Source organism: Capra hircus, chromosome 6 (assembly GCF_001704415.2).
Source record: "Capra hircus breed San Clemente chromosome 6, ASM170441v1, whole genome shotgun sequence".
In the NCBI taxonomy this organism is placed as follows: domain Eukaryota; kingdom Metazoa; phylum Chordata; class Mammalia; order Artiodactyla; family Bovidae; genus Capra; species Capra hircus.
Window position 1 is genome coordinate 98,235,916 of NC_030813.1, and position 23,257 is coordinate 98,259,172.

At 38.5% G+C, this 23,257-nt stretch overlaps 1 protein-coding gene across 10 annotated transcripts in view; it reads right to left on the minus strand.

Annotated features, from left to right (window-relative positions):
- Positions 1 to 23,257, minus strand: part of LIN54 (lin-54 DREAM MuvB core complex component) — a 63,726-nt gene that overhangs the window by 25,426 nt on the left and 15,043 nt on the right. For 7 of the 10 annotated variants that reach the window (XM_018049671.1, XM_018049666.1, XM_005681844.3 and 4 more), the window contains exons 3-4: positions 20,263 to 20,386; positions 11,428 to 11,570 (exon numbers count right to left, since the gene is read on the minus strand). The exons of 2 other annotated variants lie outside the window; for them this stretch is intronic. In XM_018049671.1, coding sequence (XP_017905160.1) covers positions 11,428 to 11,570; positions 20,263 to 20,386 — 267 coding nt within the window. The remainder of the gene's footprint in view (positions 1 to 11,427; positions 11,571 to 20,262; positions 20,387 to 23,257) is intronic. One more of the 10 variants, XM_013964758.2, reaches the window with a different exon arrangement.

A 23,257-nucleotide genomic window follows, 5' to 3' on the forward strand; every position in this document is an offset into this window, starting at 1 on the left:
GCACATTTTATGCTTGTGTATTTTACCTCAATATAAAAATCAGATGCCCATCCTGCAAGATGTGTTATATAAATCAGTCAGGATCAAACTGGTAGACAGGTGAATATAAATTTAACCATTCCATCATGCTTAAAAAACAATAAATCTACTTGTTCTTGTGTTTAATTTGTAATAAAATATTATATGCAAAATAACTACATAAAACCAGATAATTTTTTAATAGATAAATAAAATACTGGGAGTAAGGAGCGAAAAAGTTGGCTTAAAGCTCAACATTCAGAAAACGAAGATCATGGCATCCGGTCCCATCACTTCATGGCAAATAGATGGGGAAACAGTGCAAACAGTGTCAGACTTTATTTGGGGGCTCCAAAATCACTGCAGATGGTGAGTGCAGCCATGAAATTAAAAGACGCTTACTACTTGGAAGAAAAGTTATGACCAACCTAGATAGTACATTCAAAAGTAGAGACATTACTTTGCCGACTAAGGTCCGTCTAGTCAAGGCTATGGTTTTTCCTGTGGTCATGTATGGATGTGAGAGTTGGACTGTGAAGAAGGCTGAGCGCTGAAGAATTGATGCTTTTGAACTGTGGTGGTTGAGAAGACTCTTGAGAGTCCCTTGGACTGCAAGGAGATCCAACCAGCCCATTCTGAAGGAGATCAACGCTGGGATTTCTTTGAAAGGAATGATGCTAAAGCTGTAACTCCAGTACTTTGGCCACCTCATGAGAAGAGTTGACTCATTGGAAAAGACTCTGATGCTGGGAGGGATTGGGGGCAGGAGGAGAAGGGGATGACAGAGGATGAGATGGCTGGATGGCATCACGGACTCGATGGACGTGAGTCTGAGTGAACTCCAGGAGATGGTGATGGACAGGGAGGCCTGGCGTGCTGCGATACATGGGGTCGCAAAGAGTCGGGCATGGCTGAGCGACTGAACTGAACTGAACTGAAGGAAGACTTACCTAAGCATAGCTCAAAAACTCAAAATTCACAACTGAAGACACTATTTTGACAAATTTAATGTGCAAAATGTCTGGCAAGAATAAAAAGATGAAACCAACTGAGAAAAAGGTTTGCAACCACATTGATAACAAAGGAGTACTTTACATAATATGCTATGAGCCTGTTTTAGTTCGCAAACAAACAAAAAAGACAAACCACACAAAGCATCAGAGTTCAGAGGAAGAGTCCAGAAGACACACAAATATGAAGAATTTAAAAAAATATAAATCTATTTGAGATCTTTACATCACTTATGTTGGCAAACTAAAAATGACTGATAAGAGAGCACAGAAGTAGACCCATACAAATAGAGCCAACTGACTTCTGACTAAGGAACAAAGGCAATTCAATGGAGAAAGGGTATTTTCAACAAATGATGCTGGGACAATGGGACATCCACACACAAAAAGTGAATTTCAACACAGGTCTGATATTTTTCACATATGGATCACAGACCTAAAACTATAAAACTAAACTACAAAGCTCATGGAAGATAACAGCAGAAAAGTTAGGTTACCCTGGATTTGGTGATGACTTTTTAGATAAAATATCAAAAGTACAATCCATGAAAGAAAAAACTGATGAGTCAAACTTCATTAAACTGAAACCTTCTGCTCTGTAAAAGACACTGTTAAAAAAATAAAAAGACAAGCCGAAGACTGGAAGAGAATACCTGTAAAACATATGTTAAGGTCTAAAGATACAGGAGTCATCTGAGTTGTATTCCAGAAATTCTCAAAATTAAATGGCACCATAGTGATGCAACCAGCAAACTCCAGGCTATGAAAAATATAGGATGTAAACAACTTAATTTTTTATTTAAAGGGCAAGAGGAAAAAAGGAAGAAGAGGAAAGTAAGAGAAATACCAATCATTCACAAACTTTTCTGAATCCCAAGTTCAAGCACAGTGTAAAAATTTAGGTGCCTGGGGAAATGTGAATTAACTAGGTATTTAATGGCATTAATGGAATGTGAATAAGTTAAAAGAAAGTATCCCTATCTTTTATATATATAACAAAATACCTACAGATAAAATGACATGATTTACTTTTTAAAAAAGTAGGAAGTGTTATAGATGATAACCCAATAGTGGATAATTCCAAAGCTGGATGAAGTGTACACAGGGGTTAATCATACTATTCTAACTTTTTAGCATATTATAAATTTCTATATTAAAAAAGTTTTTAATAAAATCGCAACAGGACCCCACAGGCATTCAAACATCATTAATTATAAAAGCATAAAAACAAAACCAACATAGTAACATAGAAAAGAAATTCTCTGCTAACAGGTGCTGATATGAAAAACATATTTATACACAAAGTAACTTAGGCAACTGAATTAATGGGAATAGGAACCTGCAATCACCCTAACTTTAACTGTTAATCAATCTTGAAACAACCTATGTTAAAGTTTATCAGGAAAACAGATCCCCTTCACTTCAAACTATACTCATAGGACCATCCCCATTTAAGAGACTCACAGCAAAAGCAGAAGCTATCAACTTCTGAAACCTCTGTCCCAAAAGTGTTCTCTCAACTTCCCAATAACGTCATTGTTCATATCATTTCTTACCTGGATATATGTAAAACAAACTCAGAATCAGCTCATGATTCACCTCTACCTGCTTTGAATCCACCACACAAACACTGCCTAAGTAATTAGAGACACTTTATAAGTCTTCATTAAATGACAAAATTAAGTCTAAATTTGCTTGGTTTTGAAAAATTATCCAAAATCTAACCCTATCTTTTTATGTTCTCCACTCCCTGCAAAGGATTACTAATTCCAATCAGAGTCAATCCAATCCAATCTTACTACTCTGTATGCAGGTACTCTCATAGGTATACATATGTGTACATTATAAGTATTTTTACTTCCAATCCTTCTCTCTGGTGGCTGACATCCACTCCAATTCTACCCATTAAAAAAAATCTTAGCTCAGGGATGCCTTCTCTGATCATCCCAACTGCAGCTGAATCCTCTTATACAGGAGTTCATGTCATCACTTGAGCTTTTGTAATTTTATATTTTTGTATCATCATTTAAAGTCATTTCTGTCACATTCCCTCCTGCACCTTCACAGACTTTAGGTCCCACATGTCTATTTTTGCTCTATTTCCCCAAAGAGTACAGCCCCTAACACAGGGCAGGTATTGCTGAGTGTAGAATGAAGGAATCCCAGGGCTTCTTTTTCTTTTCTCTTTAGTTTCACCTCACCTTGCCTATACACACAACTTAGCACCTATTTCACTGTTCATTATTATTTTACATGCATTCAATTCTGTCTGACCGACCACCATAAGCTCTTCCATGGTTTCCACAGCCTCAGCACACAGCACACACTGACCTACTGAAAGCCATTCACAGAGAAGGAAAGAGTGACTCTCTGCCTGTCTGTTTCCCGGCTGCACCATGCAGCATGTGGGATCTTAGTTCCCTGACCAGGAATCCAACTTGTACTACCCTCTGCCCTGGAAGTGTGGAGACTTGACCCCTGGACTGCCAGGAAGTCTCCAAGAGTGACTCTTAATAACAGGAAATCTTCATTATTGTTCAGGCTTCCAGTTTATTGCCTAATTCACGTCAATTACTTGTGTTAATATAGCACTACTTACTCTATATATGGACAATTACACTATAGACTGCTCACTGCTAACCAAAATCCATACTCTCTTCTGCTTCCTAGGCATACAGCCAGGTTACATTTCCTAGGCTCCCTTGCAGTCAAGGTAAGGCCACAAGACATTTAGCTAGTGAGGTGAAAAATGCACCATGCATCTGGTCCGGTCCATAAATGTACCACCATGTACCTTTTCCCTGACTTCTCCCTTCAGGGAGACTGAGCACATCATTCAGTTTACTGCAATTTCTAGCCCATTACAAATATTAGCATTTAAAGAAATAAAACTGTCACATTACTTTTTTAAATGTATTCAATGGAATCAAATCAACATAGTGATTTGATACTCACCAGTATCTATTACACTTTTTAAAACATAAATCAAGAACTCTTCAGCAGTCAGAAATTTACATTATTCCTTTTCCTCTATGAACTTGTCTCTGAATTCCATATCCTCTAAAAATTTTATTCTAGTGTAACATTTTTACCCTTGAAATTCTTTTATCATAATTCTCTGAAACAAAAAGGTGTATAGAAACTGAAAATTTAAAAACATTTTGTATCACCCTGATGTTGGAGAGGGGAATGGTAACCCACTCCAGTTTTCTTGCCTGGAGAATCCCATGAGCAGAGGAGCCTGGCAGGATACAGTCCATGGGGTTGCAAAGAGTCAGACATGACTGAACACACACATTACCTGTTACATAAAGCTCTATGTGTTAAATAATTTTGTCTTGACTGAGTTCATAATACAGTTATTGTATACACTGAAAACAACAAAAATATTACAAATTGTGATTATTACAATATAATAATTTTATTGGAATGCATTGCTCCATAAGATGATGGGACTCATTTTAAAAGATTACTCCCTGTATCCATAAATGTATATTATATATCACTAGAGTGAGAGTTCAGCACCAATTCTATTCCTATTTTTAAATAAACACTGAAAAACATTATTTTCATAAATCTATATATGAACAAAGATATTTATTATAATGATATACATTAATACTTAGAATTCTTCTGAGTTTTATACCCCAAATCACATTGTATTCTACCATCAAAAATTATTTCTAATTATCTATAAACTTACTTATGTCCTTCAATTTAGTGGGGAAAAAAAACTGGAAACTATCTGAAGTACTAGCAAACTAATTTTTAATAATCTGCAGTCATTTGTTTTATCAGTTTCTAGGAAATATGACCAAAACCTACCAAATGACAGGTGCACTGTTTACCGTAATGTGTTCAGAAATAGGAAAAAACATTTTTTTAATTATTAACTTCTTATGGTGGTGATAACATTCTTTATCTTCACAGAGCATGTTTTTGTTGTATAGATGTATACATTTAAGCTGAAAATATCTGAATGTTTAAGATTTGCATATTTCAGTATATGTGAAATTTTTCTCAAAATGAAAAAGAAAACCCTCTAAACAGAGAATTCTAGTTAATGGTATACCTGGAATATGGGGGGAGAAGTATACTGAATATATGCAACTTACTTTGAAATGCATTTTAAAAATAAGATGATTAATGGAGAGAAGGATGGGTAAATAAATGATGAGTTCAGAGTTTAATTATAGAAGCAGCTTTACAGAATTCTACCCATGCTAGAAGACTCAGAAGTAGAAAGAGTTCAAGAAGTTGTACTGGTCATAGATTTCAGAGGAATAAGAAACTTTTCATTTGTACACAGCTTATGCTCTGAAATTCCTCCCCTGGGACTGAAGTACATTCTGCATCCTAAATGGCTATGTGATGATTCAATTACCAACAGATCTTCCCTGTTTGCCAAATAAGGCCAAAAAAAGAGGAGCACTCCACTGGGTAGGAGAGAAAAACCGACAAGAGTGTGAATAAGGTAGTTTCAAGGATGTCCAGGATAACTTCCAGAGACTTTTAAAGGTAAAGAGCAGGATATTTTGAAAATGTATTTGTGTTCATTATAAAGATAGTCAGGGGAAAAAAGAAAAAAAAGAACCCATCCATCAACATCAGGTAAAGGGTGACCAGGCCTTACATTTTAAGAATATTTACTTATAAGACCAAATTAGTGAGAAAGAAAGGGTTTTGAGGTTTCTAAACCTTGTTTCTTTGATCCAATTTTCCAGGACCTAAACTCTACAAATATTTATTTTCTGAACTTCAGGTATCCAAAAATTTAACTGTCCTGAAGTCTTTCTAATCAGGTTTGTTAAGAATCAACAACCCAGCTTCAGTGCTTGTGCTAAGTTATTCACCTTTAATAGAATAGTTTCCCCATTCTAGATGTATAAGCTTTGTTAAAAACAAACAAACAAAAGGCCCAGATGGCATTCTAAAATGAAAGCCAGACTTAAAGATAACCTGAATGCTGCAACCATCAGATAAGGACTTTAAAATAACTATGATCAAAATGTTAACAGGCCTAGCAGGAAAGGAAAACAACACGCAGTGAACAGAGGGGAATGTCAGTAGGGAGACAGAAACTATAAAAAAGAGCCAAATGGAAATGACAGAAATACGATAAACATAATTATCAGGGATGAAGAAGTCCTTCAGTGGGCCCTTAAGTAGATTCCAAACAACTGAGGAAAGAATCAATTAATTTGATGACAGGTCAACAGAAATGACCCCAAGTGAAACAAAGAAAAAGTGGGGAGGGAGCAGAACAGAGCATCCAAGAGCTTTGGAACGATCTCAGTCTAGCCCTTTGAAACCAGAGTCCTAGAATGAAGAGAAAGAAAAAATGAGGCAGAAGAAAGAGTTCAAGAGATACAGTCCAAAGTTTTCCAAAATAAAAGACAATAAATCAGAGGTCCAAGAAGCTTTAAAATTGAGATACATACCCATTTTTGGCGTAGTGGTAATGGTAAAGAACTCACCTGCCAACGCAAGAGAAGTAAGCAACATAGGTTTGACCCCTGGGTCAGGAAGATTCCCTGAAGAAGGGAATAGCAACCCACTCCAGTATTCTTGTCTGGAGAATCCCAGGATTCATGGACAGAGGAGTCTGGCAGGATACAGCCCACAGGATCGCAAAGAGTTGGACATGACTGAAGTGACTCAGAATGCATGCATGCACTTTAAAAAGAAGAGAACAGGAACAAAACACACATCTCACATAACAGGTCCCCCTTCCAGGCTCAATGGCGGGGTGGAATCACAGACCGCACTCAAGAGGTCTGCAGGGGAAACAGTGCCATCCAGAAGAGTCAGGTATCCATTAGAGAAAAAGATAAAGGAATCTTCGATGAAGAGGTTGAGGGCTTAGGGGATTATTTTGCTCGTGAACCCCAGATAGAGTATGGTGGTAGGGTTTCAAGAGTTGAGGGTGGGTAGTGGGTAAGGGGGTGGGTAGTGGGTAAGGGGGTGGGTAGCAGGTAAGGCAGAGAAGGCAATGGCACCCCACTCCAGTGTTCTTGCCTGGAAAAGCCCATGGACGGAGGAGCCTGGTAGGCTGCAGTCAATGGGGTCACAAAGAGTCAGACTCGACTAGGCGACTTCACTTTCACTTTTCACTTTCATGCACTGGAGAAGAAAATGGCAACCCACTTCAGTGTTCTTGCCTGGAGAATCCCAGGGATGGGGGAGCCTGGTGGGAGGCTGTCTATGGAGTTGCACAGAGTCAGACACGACTGAAGTGACTTAGCAGCAGCAGCGGGTAAGGAGACAGAAGATACTGAGGACTTCAAGGAGATCAGATGTGAGAAAGGAAAGGTAATCGAGGAGTCTGGCTCTTTTGATGATAGCCAGTACCATATAAACAGGAATAAATCATGAGAGAAGTCCTGGCAGATTCAAGGAAGATGATGGTCAGATTGTGAGTGCTGGCAGGGAAGGAAGGATGGGTGTTTGAGGTTTCTTTTGACCACTTTTGATTAATGGGAGAGCAAGGACATCTCCAGCAAATCCTGATTTTTTTAGTCTTTTTCTTAATTGATTGATTCTTCTTAACATTTGAAATTTGAGACCCTCTTCCCTTCCCACTTCTTTAAGTTTCTCACGCTACCTCTCTTACTCCTTCTTGTCCATTGGCTTCTTTTCTTCTGCCCACTCTTAATATTCTGTGGTTCAGCCCTGCCTTTCTTTTCACTCCACACACAACCTCATGCTCTCTGACGGACTTCATCCATACGCACAGCTTTAGCCACCACCTACATTCAGCTTCCTGATGGACATCCTCCTTTAGACAGGCAGTGGGCACTTCAATGACAAACAGCTCCAAGAGCTAAACAGTATCTGTTTGCCCAAACCGGCTATTCCTTCTGTATTTCCTCTCTAGGATAAAGGGATAATGAGAGTTCTCTCCTGTCTTAAAATGTGGCTTTAGTGAAACCTTCAAAGATGAGAACGACAAATGATAAACTCCCCTATTCTCTAAAAAGAACAAACCATCCATGCCAGAGTAAGTTGCTAAAAGACAGTACCCCTATTATCCACCTGCTGCCTATCGAAAATGAAACAAAACAGACTAGAAACAGAAGTGAGTTCATAAACATAGATAACGCTAGGGCTTTACACCTTAGGGAGAACAAGGGCAGGGGTTCCCTCCCCCAGAAAATCTCTGGGACAGACTGGGAAACTTGACATCTCAATCTTTGGCTGGCGATATACTGAGATAAAGGAACTCTTAAGCCCATTTGGGTCTAGCCACCAGAAGGACCTGACATACATTCCCAGGAATTTAGGCCTTATGTGAACAGGGGTCCCAGCCTGTAAAAAGCAAGAGGTTAGATGGAGGGACTTCCCTGGTGGTACAGTAGATAAGAATCTGCCTGCCAATGCAGGGGGATATGGGTTTGATCCCTGGTCCAGGAAGATCCCTCATGCCTCAGTACAACTAAGCCCAAAAGCCACAACTACTGAGCCCATGAGCTCCAACTACTGAAGACTGTGTGTCCAGAGTCTGTGCTCTGCAAAAGAGAAGCCACAGCAATGAGAAGTCCGCTCACTGCGGTGAAGAACAGTCTCTGCTCACCATAGCTAGAGAAAGCTGGCGAGCACAGCCAAAGGTAAAATCAATCAATAAATGAGTGATTTTGTAAAAAGAGGTTGGAAGGAGCTTCAAAACAGCAGAGCAAGGACACAGAGGACCACAGTTAGATGAGCTATGTTTCTACCACTGGGTTCTATAGGTTTCCCATTAGCCAAAGAGATGTTGTAGGAGGGATAAAGCATGTGCTAGGCCAAAGACATGTGCCATCTCGAGGAAGGATACTCAGCAGTAACAGGCTGTAGGTGGGCTACAGGAGGAAGACAGAGCAAGAAGACTGCCAAAGGCCGCTGGGGTGTGTTCCAGACAGGAACACCCTGGGCAACGTGCGCACACCACGGGGCCTGCAGAAACCATCCTAAACGCACAACGCTAAAGGCCGCACTTGGACACCTGCCACAGAGGGCACCGGCAGCCGGACTACAACAGTCCCAGTCACATACAGCTCTGTCCTTTCTCTTCTAACCTGCCTGCCAATCAGAAGTCAAGCACAGAAAGAGGCAGGAAATGGAAGAGTGAAGTAAAGCACAATGCCCCTCCACTGCATGGACCCTGCAGGGTCACGGTCAGATGTAAGTTACCTCCATTCAACTGGATGTAAGATTTGGAGTGGACTTTTCATGCCTTTGAATTTAACCATCACAATAAGGCTCATTCTTATAGTAAAAATGATGTCTTGTCAAAGAGGCAGAGAAGGAAGATTCTACGGGGCTACAGTCAAGGATAAAAGGAAAATAAAGCAAGTTCTTCCTTGTATGCTATCAGATACAGCCCATATACCAGTCCACAGTGCCACCACCTACTCTTGTTACTCAAGTTAGGAATCTAGGAGTCATCCCCCAGAGTCTCCCTCTTCCGAACACCCTGGCCTCCGGTCATTATGTCTTAAACACATCGCTTCTCCCTGGCCCTTGAGCTACTAATCTAGCTCGAATCTGAAGTACTATAATAATCTAATTTAATGATTCTCTACCCTGGCCTATACTTTATTATTATTATTTTTAAATTTGAGTATGATTGCTTTACAGTGTTGTGTGGCCTACACCTTAAATTTTTTAAATATTATTTTTAATACCTAGGCCCCAGCCCAGACACTGATTTAAATGGGATCAGACAGAGGCCAGCCATGAGGTTTTCCAAGAGGTCCCCAGGCGCTTTGCAAGTACAGCCAAGATTGAGAATAACTAACCTACCTGGTCTCTTCTAGAATCCAGGCTTACCTTCCTCCAAACTATCTTTCATTATGCTATAAGAGTCATCTTGTTTCGCAAATTTCATATTATCCCACAGCAGTTGTTTTCAATCTAGGCTGCCCCTTCAGAATCACATACTGTAAAGATTCCTGATACCAGGCCTAACTCCAGGCCAATTAAAACAGAGGCCCTAGGGATAAGAACCAGGCCTTGGTTTTTCTCGGAACTCCCCAGATGACTCTAATGTGCAGACAAGGTTGAGCACCATTGTCCTAGAAGCAATGGGAAGTCACAGCAAGTCTTTAAGAACAGTAAAATCCAAACTCTCCCGAGGGCAGCGAAACCTTGCTTCCAACCTTAGCACCCTCAGCTTCCACACTACCAAAGCAATGCAGCTCCTTATGCTACATTTATACATGGGCCGTGCTTTTATGCTTTCATGTAAAGTATTACCTCAATCCACGCACAGCCAAGGCCCAAACCACCTTTAAGGTTAAGACCTTTCAGGAACAGCAGCCTTTGTACAAAAACCCCTGACACATACAGCAGGGCTCATCAATCCACTTGTAACCGTGACAATCCTGTAGAGTATTTTTTAACTTTTAAGTAACTTGCCTACTGAACTACCTGAAACTTAAAGCTGATCTATGTTTTTATGCCTAGCGTATCACTATGAAGAACACACAGTGAGCACTTCTGTTAAATTCGTTCCATTTAAGTAAATAATTATCTGTGTTATTATGCAGGTAGGAGATCATTTTAATAAACTGTAATAGATACCATACTTATACCTTATAGTCAAGTCTTACTGAAACAGAAGCCAACAGTTAACATGTAAGGCAAACATTTAATGTTCATTCTATTCATGAACAGAGTAACAAGTTAAGGGAAAAGGCAGGTACAAATGGTAGTGTGTTTCCGGAATCCCAAGGGTGGCACCTTACAGAATAGATTCCTGGCTTTTCTCTTGAACATATCCATTCAAATATACTTTTTTCAAAATGCTGCGCTGTATGACATCTGTACGTTTTAGGAAACTGAGCTAAGACTACCTACTTCATCTAAAATGATAGGTACTTCACACAGTTAAAATGAAAACAAATTATGACAAGTTTTCAAATGCTTTGCATGGACTGTGTTAACCCAGTAATATGGTAACCAGCATTTGATGGCAACTGCTCATACTCTGGGTGCTCTGTTACCCAGCAAAATCTTAGCTCTCTACAGAATCAAGGACAGCTTAAGCAGAAGACATCAATATCTTATTTTCAAAAAACCTGCATTTAGCATTTTAGAGTCACTATGCACGTGACTGACCCAAAGAAAATAATTGTGCACAAATATAAACTGAAGAGGAATCACATACTTACATAGAATACTTCATTCAAAAGATTTATGTTGTACCCACAGGCACATGGGCCATGGAAATCATCTTAGCATGCAAAATGACTACTGTGTTACTACGCATTTAGAATTAAGCTTTTTATCTGTCACACATTCTTGACTACTAAATCTGGTATTCACCAAATACCTACTAATTGTTTGGGAATATAAATAAAGTCATTAACCACAGTACTTGGCATTTGTGGCTAATTCTTTTTTTTTTTTTTTTTTTTACCTTATTTGGCGATTTCAAAGGTGAGATGGCTATTTTATTTGGTGTCTGTGTTGTAGAATTTAAAGTTGATCCAATAACACCACTTTCAGATATTGTTATGGTCTTTGATGGAGTCCCCGGAGTAGACTGTGAAAGAACCCTACCTGCAAATGAGAGGCAGCACATCAGTTTGACTTTTTTCAATAATCGTATAAAAACGAATGTGGTGATGATTTACACCCACTGCAGTACATATGCTCAACACTTCACATATAGCCACATATGAACTGAAACACGTAAGGAGGTCTAATGAACCATGGTGAACCTACTGAACTATGATGGACCTAGACAGAAAGAAACAAACAATGCTTTTTAGTAGCACTCAGCATCTTAATACCACCTTAGGAAAGTCCACAAAAACACCTCTGCTCACATTCTCATCAAAACTGTTTTGTGGGGGGTTTTCTGCCCGCTCTTGGGATCTCAGTTCTCCAACTAGGGAGTGAAGTCACACCCTTGCAGTGAAAGCACTGAGCCTCAAGCACTGGACCACCAGAGACGGGCCTCATCAATAATACTGTTAAGTGATACCTATCAGAAAATGGGCTCAGAACAAGTATGCAGTGTGTCCTGTGAAAGGGGTTCCCAAAGCCAGGACGTGAATCCAAGCCTTAAAGCTTCAGTCTCTGTTCTCTACCTCAGCTTCTTCCTGTTTGAACTTAAACCTCAGCATACGCTCTAAGTCCACATCTATAAAACAGACAGTTACTGGGCTAACTTGAACAGTCTGGAAATACACTTTCGGAACAACACAGAAAAACTACACTGTGTCTGGATGGCTAATGGAACTGGAAATCAGATGAGGAGTTGAAATATTAGGAATTTTTATCCTGGGTAGGACAGGATTACAAAGACATGACAACTCCTCCAAATTCCTCAAAGACTGAGCGATGGTGCCATTTACCCTTCTGGTGCCCCCTCCATCCTGGGCACACAGTAGGACTGCCCTTCCTACCCCCATCTCTTCCCTGCGGTGAGACTGGGGCCATATGACTAGTTCTGACCAACAGACTGTGAGCAGAAGTGACGTGTATCATTTACTGCCTATGCAAGACCTTGCCAGGCTCTCTCTTCTTCCACAGCTGAGACGGTGGTTCCTCTGTCAGCCTGGGTCCTTGAGTGACCTTGATGATAAGACCCACCACTTCCGAACCCACAACAGACATGTAGATAACCCTGAAGTAAAAATCTAAAAGAAAACTTCTTTAACTTCTGAGATTTAGACTGTTTATTATGGCAGAAAAACCAAGGTTGTCAGGCTGAAGGATCAGAACCATCGAGGTGCATAGCACTAATATACAGGAACAGAAAATTTTCAGTCTATCAGTAAGGAAGAACTTCCAAAAAAAATTTCCAGTTGAAATGACTGTTCTAATATGAGTGAGTTCCTACTCACTGAAGCTGTATGAAACAGATGCTGGATAATCAAATCTACTGGCTAAAGAGGAAACTCAAGCACTCAAGAAACAGAGAGGGTAGATAACTAAATTATCTCTAAGACCCCTTTAGATGCTATGATTTTGGACAGCAAGGAGATCAAACCAGTCAATTCTAAAGGAAATCAACTCTGAATATTCACTGGAAGGAATAATGCTGAAGCTCCAATACTCTGGCCACCTGATGTGAAGAGCCGACTCATTAGAAAAGACCCTGATGTTGGGAAAGATTTGAGGGCAGGAGAAGGTGGCAACAGAGAACGAGGTGATTCAGTGGCACCACTGACTCAACGGACATGAGTCTGAGCAAACTCCAGGAGACCATGAAGGACAGACAAAGAAGCCTGGTATGCTGTAGTCCATGGGGTCGCAGAGCCGAACGTGACTCAGAGCAGTACTGAACAACAAAACAACAACTATTAGTTAAAGATGAAAGAGAAGGAGAGAGGAAGAAAAAAGATGGGACTTAACAGAAAACTAGCATGTAAGAGTTTCAGGGCTATTACTAATAGCAATTTTTTACAAATGAGTTATTAAAAAAAATTTTTTTAAACAAGTTAAATTTTACCAGGCATTTATGAATTTTAAATTATTTTAAATATATTTTTAAAAATTCCTTTTACTTCATAATTACATTTTATATTACAGGCATACTCCTTAGTGAATTTTAGCTGAGAGTTTTGCTAGGATTTTTGTAGCCTGACTTACGTCATAGCTAAGCTGAACAACAACAACAAAAAAATCCTAGCAAACCCTACCCGGAGAAGGCAATGGCAACCCACTCCAGTACTCTTGCCTGGAAAATCCTATGGACAGAGGAGCCCAGCGGGCTGCAGTCCATGGGGTTGCTAGGAGTCGGACACAACTGAGTGACTTCACTTTTATTTTTCACTTTCATGCATTGGAGAAGGAAATGGCAACCCACTCCAGTGTTCTTGCCTGGAGAATCCCAGGGACCGGGGAGCCTGGTGGGCTGCTGTCTCTGGGGTCGCACAGAGTCAGACACAACTGAAGCGACTTAGCAGCAGCAGCAGCAAACCCTACCAAAACCCCCTTGACTGTGTGGATCAACCCCTTTGACTGTATGGATCACAACAAACTGCGGAAAATTCTTTAAGAGATAGGAATACCAGACCACCTTACCTGCCTCCTGAGAAATCTGTACACAGGTCAAGAAGCAAGTTAGAACCTGACATAGAACAATGCACTGGTTCCAAATTGGGAAAGGAGAACATCAGAGCTGTATATTATCACCCAGTTTATTTAACTTATATGCAGAGTACATCACGAGAAACGTTGGGCTGGATGAAGCACAAGCTGGAACCAAGATTGCTGGGAGAAATATCAATAACCTCAGATATGCAGATGACATCACCCTTATGGCAGAAAGTGAAGAGGAATCAAAGAGCCTCTTGATGAAAGTGAAAGAGAATGAAAAAGCTGGTTTAAAACTCAACATGCAGAAAACTAAGATTAAGGCATCTGGTCCCATCACTTCCTGGCAAACAGATGGGGAAACAATGGAAACTGAGAGACTCTCTTTCCTTGGGCCCCAAAATCACTGCAGATGGTGACTGCAGCGATGAAATTTAAAGACGCTTGCTCCTTGGAAGAAAAGCTATGACCAACCTAGACAGCTTATTAAAAAGCAGAGACATTACTTTGCCAACAAAAGTCCGTCTGGTCAAAAACATGGTTTTTCGGGTAGTCATGTATGGATGTGAAAGCTGGACTATAAAGAAAGCAGAGTGCGGAAGAACTGATGCTTTTGAACTGTGGTGCTGGAGAAGACTCTTGAGAGTCTCTTGGATCAAACAAGTCAATCCTAAAGGAAATCAACCTTGAATATTCATTGGAAGGACTGACACTGAAGCTGAAGCTCCAATACAATACTTTGGCCACCTGATGCAAAGAACTGACTCATTGGAAAAGACCCTGATGCCGGGAAAGATCAAAGGCAGGAGGAGAAGGAGATGACAGAGGATGAGATGGTTGGATGGCATCACTGACTTGCTGGACACGAGTCTGAGCAAGCTCTGGGAGATGGAGAAGGACAGTGAAGCCTGGCGTGCTGCAGTCCATGGGGTCACAAAGAGTGAGACATGACTTAGTGACGGAACTGACTGACATCATAACTAAATAAGTCAATTCTATAGAAACTAAATCAGTCTGTATCAAATATTTTTAGAAGGCCACCCTCAAGCATGGAGCCTGCCTCAAGTAACACGTTTATCTGTTCTGATTTCCAAAACTAATACCTGTGGGATAAGCCTGAAGCCCCAGCAATCATTATTTTAAGAAAAAAAAAAAACAACTACCAATAAAGACACATTTTTATAAAATGCTCATTTTAATGACTATTACTATAATTTCTTGTTAAGCATTACATACATTTCAGAAAACATATATATATAAAATCTCCAATTCCTGAGGATAACTGGTACCAAAAAATGCCACTTACTCTGAGATAACCTAGAGGGGTGGGACTGCACAGGAGGTGGAAGGGAGATTCAAAACGGAGGGGACATATGTACACCTATGGTTAATTCATGTTGACATATGACAGAAATCAAACCAATATCATAAAGCAGTCATCAATCAATTAAAAATAAATAAATATTAAAAAATAAAAACGTGACCTTAAGCATTCTATATCATCTGTCAAAGGAATAATAGTAAGTCAGAAGGTTGTTATAAGTAATAAAATGTGATTATGGTTAAAGTATTTTGTAAAATTTTAAAAATTAAAATGAAAATTGGGTAAGTACATCAAAAGAAAAGGCCACTTAAAGTGAATTACATTTAAAATAAGGACAAAAATGTCATTGTAATTAACAACAACAAAAACCTCTAAAAGTTATTGGGTAATATTTCATAAAAATTCTGTTTATAATTTCAACTATACTGTCTCTAGGAATAAAGTGTTGAATTTGAGGGAGAGAGGATTCTTCTGAAAATTAATATGACAGCACAATGACACATCCTATTTGATGGGGAGATGATGACACAGAAGATGATTTCTGAAAAAATATCTCAGGATTTCATCAATTTTCCCAATAACCCTCTACATCCTTTAAAATTCAAATTACTCTCTTTTGAAGGGCTACTTTTTTTTCACCCAGATAGCATTTCTCCTGATTAATGTCCAAATCCCCATGTATCCTTGGCTCTTCATACAGACACACAAACGTATACAAGTCACAGTCTCACTATGAAATCCATTTGTAAGGCATTTCACACTCTGCTGTCAGGTATTCTCCAAGAAACAAGAGACATAATCCAAAAAGCTACAGACAGGACAGGCTTGGGGCAGGAGCTAGCTTACCTGAGCCAGGACTAATTCTAAAGAGATTAATTCATTATCAAATATTTTAACATTGATGAAGTTTACTCTAATATAGCAACTTGTTACCTTGCGAGCTCTGACAATGAGGACCTCTGCACCTCATTTAACCATCTCAAAAGTCACGTGAAGTGATGGGTTATAATATTCTATATTATTATATTTTATAGAACTATACAATACTATACAATAGTTCTATAAAATGATCAACGTTTTATAGAAAGAAATAAGAGGAACAGAAAATATATTTACCCAAGATCAGGGAGAAAATTAATAGAAGAACCATGACCAAAACCCAAGTCTCCAAATAGCTCCTGCAACATACCACACCACACTGCCTCCATGATATACACATTCACTCAACAATACACATTCACTGAACACATTATGTACCAGAAACTGGAGGTACCAGAGACTCATAAAAAGCTAGTCATAAAAGGATAAACACTGTCTGATTCCACCTATACAAGATACACAGAAAAGTCAGATTGATAGAGACAGAAAGTCTCTGCTAGGGGCTGGGAGAAGGAAGAAATTGAGAAGTTGTAGTTTAATGGATACAGAGATTTAGTTTTGCAACATGAAAAGTCCTAGAGAGTGGTGATGGTTGCATAACAGCATGAATATACTTAAACCCACCAATGGTTAAAATGGTCAATTTCATATTATGCATATTTATCACAATTTTTAAAAATAATTTTAAAAAACTAAATGGCAAACAAAATCTAAAACTACTATTGAGAGAAATCTTAAGTGTAGTAGGGGAGACAGGTAAGAAATCAAGTTTTACAATCCATTAAGACTAACGCAAACACTAAAAGTCACTGTGAAATGTAACAGAAGTATTCAAGTATTTGGTAGGTAGAACCAAGTTTTATGGAAATACGTAGGAGATGGTCAGAGAAAGAGTACTTTGCTAACCTAAGGATCAAAAAACTACGAGACAGTGGAGATAATCCAAAGATAAAATGGATGACTTAGCCATGAGGGAAGCAAAAACAACAATCATTTCTGGTAAACCCAACATTGCCAAGAGCCTAAGTGCTAAGAGAACATGGTCAATTTGATGACCTCTTAGAAATAAGTTACATCAATAGGCCTGGAGCGAACAGAAGGTGAAAATGAAAAAGGTATATATTAGATAATAAATGACTTTAATGCTAAGCGAGCTCTGGCATTTGAACCTACTCCTGATGATATAAGGCCAGGATATGGAAAAGAAATGGATGTGACCAAGGAAATTTTAAGCAAGGTGTGACAAGATCAGTATTTTAGAAAAGTCAATTTTATAAACATTAAGTTCATCTTGACTGAAAGAAAGAAAAATGACATTCATCTTTCAAGAGAAGCCCAAAAATCTTAAAAAGCAGTCTAAATGTAGTTTGAAACATGATTGCTGCTGCTAAGTCACTTCAGTCGTGTCTGACTCTGTGTGACCCCATAGATGGCAGCCCACTAGGCTCCTCTGTCCCTGGGATTCTCCAGGCAAGAATACCAGAGTGGGTTGCCATTTCCTTCTCCAATGCATGAAACTGAAAAGTGAAAGTGAAGTCGCTCAGACTCTTAGCGACCTCATGGACTGCAGCCTACCAGGCTCCTCCGTCCATGGGATTTTCCAGGCAAGAGTACTGGAGTGGGTTGTCATTGCCTTCTCCACTGAAAGATCATTAGCTACAACTTAAAGACAATGGAATCGCCTCGATACAGGAGAACTATTTTGGTGGTTTAAATTTGGCTTACATGAATTTTAAAAGCTATGAACTACTAGTTACCAGTTGAAATTGTCCCTCCAAACTGAACTTAACCCTAGTGAAATTTAACAGAAGTCTGTCCCTATGCATTTTGGGAGGGTTAATGTCTATAATTAAAAGGTGAAGCTATGATTAGTGTGGAACACACTGTAAATAACCCAAAGACCCAGCAATGACATCCATTACAGTCAAATGTGAGAGGTACAATCTTGACATTACCAAATATTCACTCAGATACACTTCTGAAAAACCACAATTATTTAGCATACAACTCCCCCTGCCCCACTTGTGATTAAAAGTTTTAAGGGATGCTCTCAAACTCAAAAATAGCAAAGAACTTTACACTGAGACAGTCCTCCTAGTTAACCACTTCCACCCACCTTACCTTCCAAGGGTCTGGTGGTCCCTTTATCACCAGTATACCCAAGCCTTACTCATTTTCAGCCAACTGAAGCCCAGTTCCTGAGGCAGCTCTAAACCTAAACCCTTTCCAATTTTTCTTCTGGGACTATACCTAGCTCCCATGACAGCCCTCAAGACACAGCATCCTGTATAACCCCAAATCTCTACTGAAGACCAAAAGAAAAAGAACAAAAGGAGAATTTACCCAATACTGTCCTCTAACCACCACCTCTCCAGGCCTTTTCTCACTTGCTACAAAAGAGAAGCCTCCCTGCAAATAATTCAAAGCCTCAGGAAAATGATTAAGTCTTGGCCACTGACTTCAGAGTTGCCTACTGTTATAAAAATGCTTAGTTGCTCAGTTGTATCCGATTCCTTGTGACCCTATGGACCGTAGCCCGCTAGGCTCCTCTGTCCATGGGATTCTCCAGGCAAGAATACTTGAGTAGATTGCCATTTCCTCCTCCAGAGGATCTTCCCGACCCAGGGATCAAACCCAGGTTTTCTGCACTCTTTCTTTACCATCTCAGTCAACAGGGAAAGACAGTACTAGGTGGCTTTAATACATATCCCAGGGATGATTTGTTAACATTTGAAGTACCTTCATAAAAAATACACATTGTGGAAATGGGTAATTAGCATTTGAAAGTCTCTAGTCAAAGTCTACCACCCAGAGGTGCTTCCATAAGCTCTTAGCACAATGGAAAGTAGAAATGAACTCCTAAATGGTGAAAGGAGCAGTGTTAGCGTAGCTCTGAATTAAAGACCAGCCGCTGTGGCCTGGAGCAGGAAACCGCAACCAGTTCCAGTATTCTTGCCTGAGAAGTTCCCTGGGGGCGGGAGCCCTTGGGCTACAGTCCTTGGGGCTGTACCATGGCTGTGTGATACTCTCTAGAAGCACTGAGGTACCTGCCAGTCAAGAAGAAATAAGAGAGCTGGGCCAGTATGGAAAGAGAGTGAAAAGAAAATCAATGGTGTTTTCAGGGAGCAATAATGATGGGTTATGAACTCTGTGTTGAATAGAGATGAATTTAAGGACAGAAAAGAATTCGTTATTAATGAGTGGAAGAATTAATAGATCAGAGATTTCAAAGTGAAAGAACTGCCAGATTGGAAGTACAAAGGCAGATGAACTAGAACAATAAAGAGAATGAAATACTCAAAAATCAAGATTTTGGAGGTTTTATTGGTGATGACAAATTTTAATGTATATAATAAAAGAATTGGGCCACACTAAAGAATTTGCTGGTAAAAGTAGTCAACTAAAATGCTGTTCGCACTGAAGTAATTATTATTGTCACGACAATTTTTTGTTTCACAGACAACTGCATACTGAAAATATTAAAACACTGAAACCAAAAATTCGAACAGAAACCATGAAATACTATACAATTACATATACTACTTTAAACTTACTAGACTTTGCATGTGCTCTGAAGACAAACTGCCTGGATTCAAATCCCAGCTTGGCCATTTACTAGTTGAGTGCCTGTTCCCATACTGGGAAAATGGGGATGTTACTTGAACCTATCCCGTAGGATTGCCAGAGAATTAAATACATCACTCTTTGTGAAGAGCTAAGAACAGCATGGGGCCCCCAGCAAACATTATGCAAATGTTAGCTGGTATGATCAGAGTTTGAGGCGTCACTTCCCCCGAAGGTATACCAAAAACTAAGGACACGAAGCGATGGACTGATTTTGAGATGAGGCGTTTTGCTTAAAGCACACACTTAACAAGTGTAATGTATCTCGTTAACCAGTGTGATTTATAGTAACAAACACTGAAACATTTCAAGGTGATGGAACAGCCTTTTTTAAAACTAAAGGAAAGGAAAGCTTAACAAACTATAAAGAAATATAACCTGCAATGACTGGTGGTGATACTTGAGTTGTCTGTCCTGTAACTGCTTTACTATTAATTGGTTTTGCAAAGATCAGCTTCGTGATTACTGGACCAGAGGTTGGTGTTCGAGGCTTCTTAGCAATCTGAAATATATAAATAACTATGAAAACCATTTTTCTATAAAACACCTACTCAATCAAAATTAGACAAGACTGATATACAGAAGTACATGTGAAACCAGCTCATTTAACAAAAACATATCTCAGTATTAATACTAAAAACATTCAAAATGCAGCCATTCACCCAAATACTAATATCACATCCTTAAGCCATTATGTAATAATACCTTTGAATTTTATTTCAAATCCTTATCTTAGTCTCTGAGACATATGTATATCATGAAAACCAAATTAATTTTTAAAAATGTTTAAAATAAATGTTAAATAATAATGAAACTAAAAAATGGCATAGCAGTATTCTTTTCCAAATAACAAATTATTCAATAATAAAAGATGGAGTAGAATACATTAAGAAAGCATAGTGCAAATGATAAAGACATCTGTAAATATAATCTCACTGGCCCCTGGAAGCAAAATATAAACCCACATTAAAGATAGGCTTATGACTTTATCTTCAACTTTAGATCTATGTATCAGGGGCAGATAAAAACTGCACAAGTTAATGCCTTAGGATACAAAGAGATATGTTTGGCAAAACAAAGACTATTCTGAAGGTGAAGCCTCTGAAATATTATTGACTAAAATATGATTTACTATAGTTTACTAGACTATAAATTCTTTGAAGGGAGAGTCTATGTTTTATTCACCTCTGATTTTACATAATACATGGTACATTGCTGCCCTGAACTAAAATTCTTCACAAGTCAAGGAATGTAGAATTACTGATGTTTTTATATTTAAATTATCAATGTATGCAAAGAAAAGCTTTTTCTAAAAGCCAGAAGCAGAAATTTAGCAATGACAAAAATCACAAATTTTCACAGCAGGAAGGACATTAAATATTAACTTTACCTTTGGCAGATATGAAAATTGAGGCCCTGAAAGTACTATTATTGGAAATAATAACTCAAAATGAACAAACATGACCAACTTAAATTACAAAACATACTAGAAACTGCAACTGATCACAGAACCAGGTAAACATCAGCTCTGTACTCTAACTATAAATTAAACTTAAAAACATATCTTCTTCCATCTAGAATAAATTACTTCCTTACACTCAGAACACATTACTGACAAAACAAAATGTACAGGAAATACAAACCACCTTTAAAAAAACAAACCAGAGAGATCTACAACTACATATTAAAAAATATCCAGACTGCAAAACTCTGACATACCCAAATAAATCCATAATTGTACTTTACAAAACTGATGCAATTTGAGAGACATAAAGGGAAAATATTTCCCAAGTGTATTTACAGACCTAGAACTCTAAAGTAAGTTAGAATAGGTTGTCTATTGACTTAGTATTAAGAATCTCAAGAGGCAGAGGTCCTGATATTTTTGGAAATCTGTATCTTGCAAAAAATAATCTTAGCTACAGTTTGGGAACTTAAAGTATTTCCCCATTTTTAACTGATTTTCACAATCACACAACAATACAAATACTTACCAACAAGGAAAAAAATGTAAACAATACTACCAAAAGCTCATTAATTATTCAAACGAACAATCTTAACTTGCCCGTGTGGTTTTGTTTCTTTAATGGAGCATAGCTGAAAATAAGGATTTCCAGTTCTGTTAAGGAACCTTGCTTTTTGTATCATGAATTAAACTACCCTAGGAGAAACTTAGTTTTATTAAATAGAACAGAGCATAAAGGATCATTTTTAAACAAATGTATCTAATTAACAGATTAACACAAAAATGAATCAGAAAAGGATATTTACAAATAAGACTGCCAAATATGTGATCGAATAATACAGGCAGGTAATTTCGGGCACTGTGTTGTACAGATTTAGGAACTAATAAGGAGTTATGTTGTTCAAGACTGCTAATTATTTATCACCCTTACATACTATGCAGAAGAATCATAGGAAGGGGTTTATGTATCTGTAATTAGGTGTAACTATCTCTGTTACTGCCTCTGGTTTCAACTGTCACCTCTTTCCTTCATTTTTCAAGATGGGTCTCCTTCTTCCACCCTTTCCTATTGTCCACTCCCTAATAGCTTCAATCCAATTAAACTTAAGACAATGCTGAGGACCATCTGGGGAAAAAAAATGAGACGATCATACATACTATGTAATACTAAACCAAACACTCTGGTACCTAAAATGGATACAGATAGGCATGTAGCTTTTTGCTTGTTTTTTCCTGAGCCTCAGAGGTTTAGAGGCTACTCATGAGCTGAAAAGATTTGAGTTGCCTAAAAATAACTGGCCAAGAAGAACAATATTCTAAATGGGGTTTCTTTTGTTTTTTAAATAGAAGTTCTTTTTAAATAAATAGAATCACATGTTATAAAGGTAATGACAATAAGAGAAGTTATAAAAATTAGACCCCAGTTTTTGTTTTTATTGTTGGTACTTGGGGGATTACAGAAGAAAACTAGTGGGTACAAGTAAACTGGTCTTACAAACAGTATGTATACACTGCTCTATTAAATGGAAAAAAACCCACAGCATTCTGATTTACATTATCAGTATCTTATAAACATGGCTATCATCCACATCCCCAAAGCCAGACAAACTCTGGTAAACCAGTAAAAACAAGTTTCACAACTGATTTTTAAAAGGACAAGTTGAGGACAAGGTGCTTGATGGTGACAGGATCTCATTCAAGAGATCCTCATCAAAAGAAGTAAAAGGAAATCAGAGATAAGTGAGAGATGATTGTGAATAAGAAAGCAAAGAACATTAAGTGTTTAACAGTGGCAAAAGGGACATGGGCAAATTATATATAAAGTCTGAGAAATCGTATGAAGTTCTTAAATAAAAAGCCCACGAAAAATAAGATTCTATTTTGCCAACATAATAACAAAAACATTTT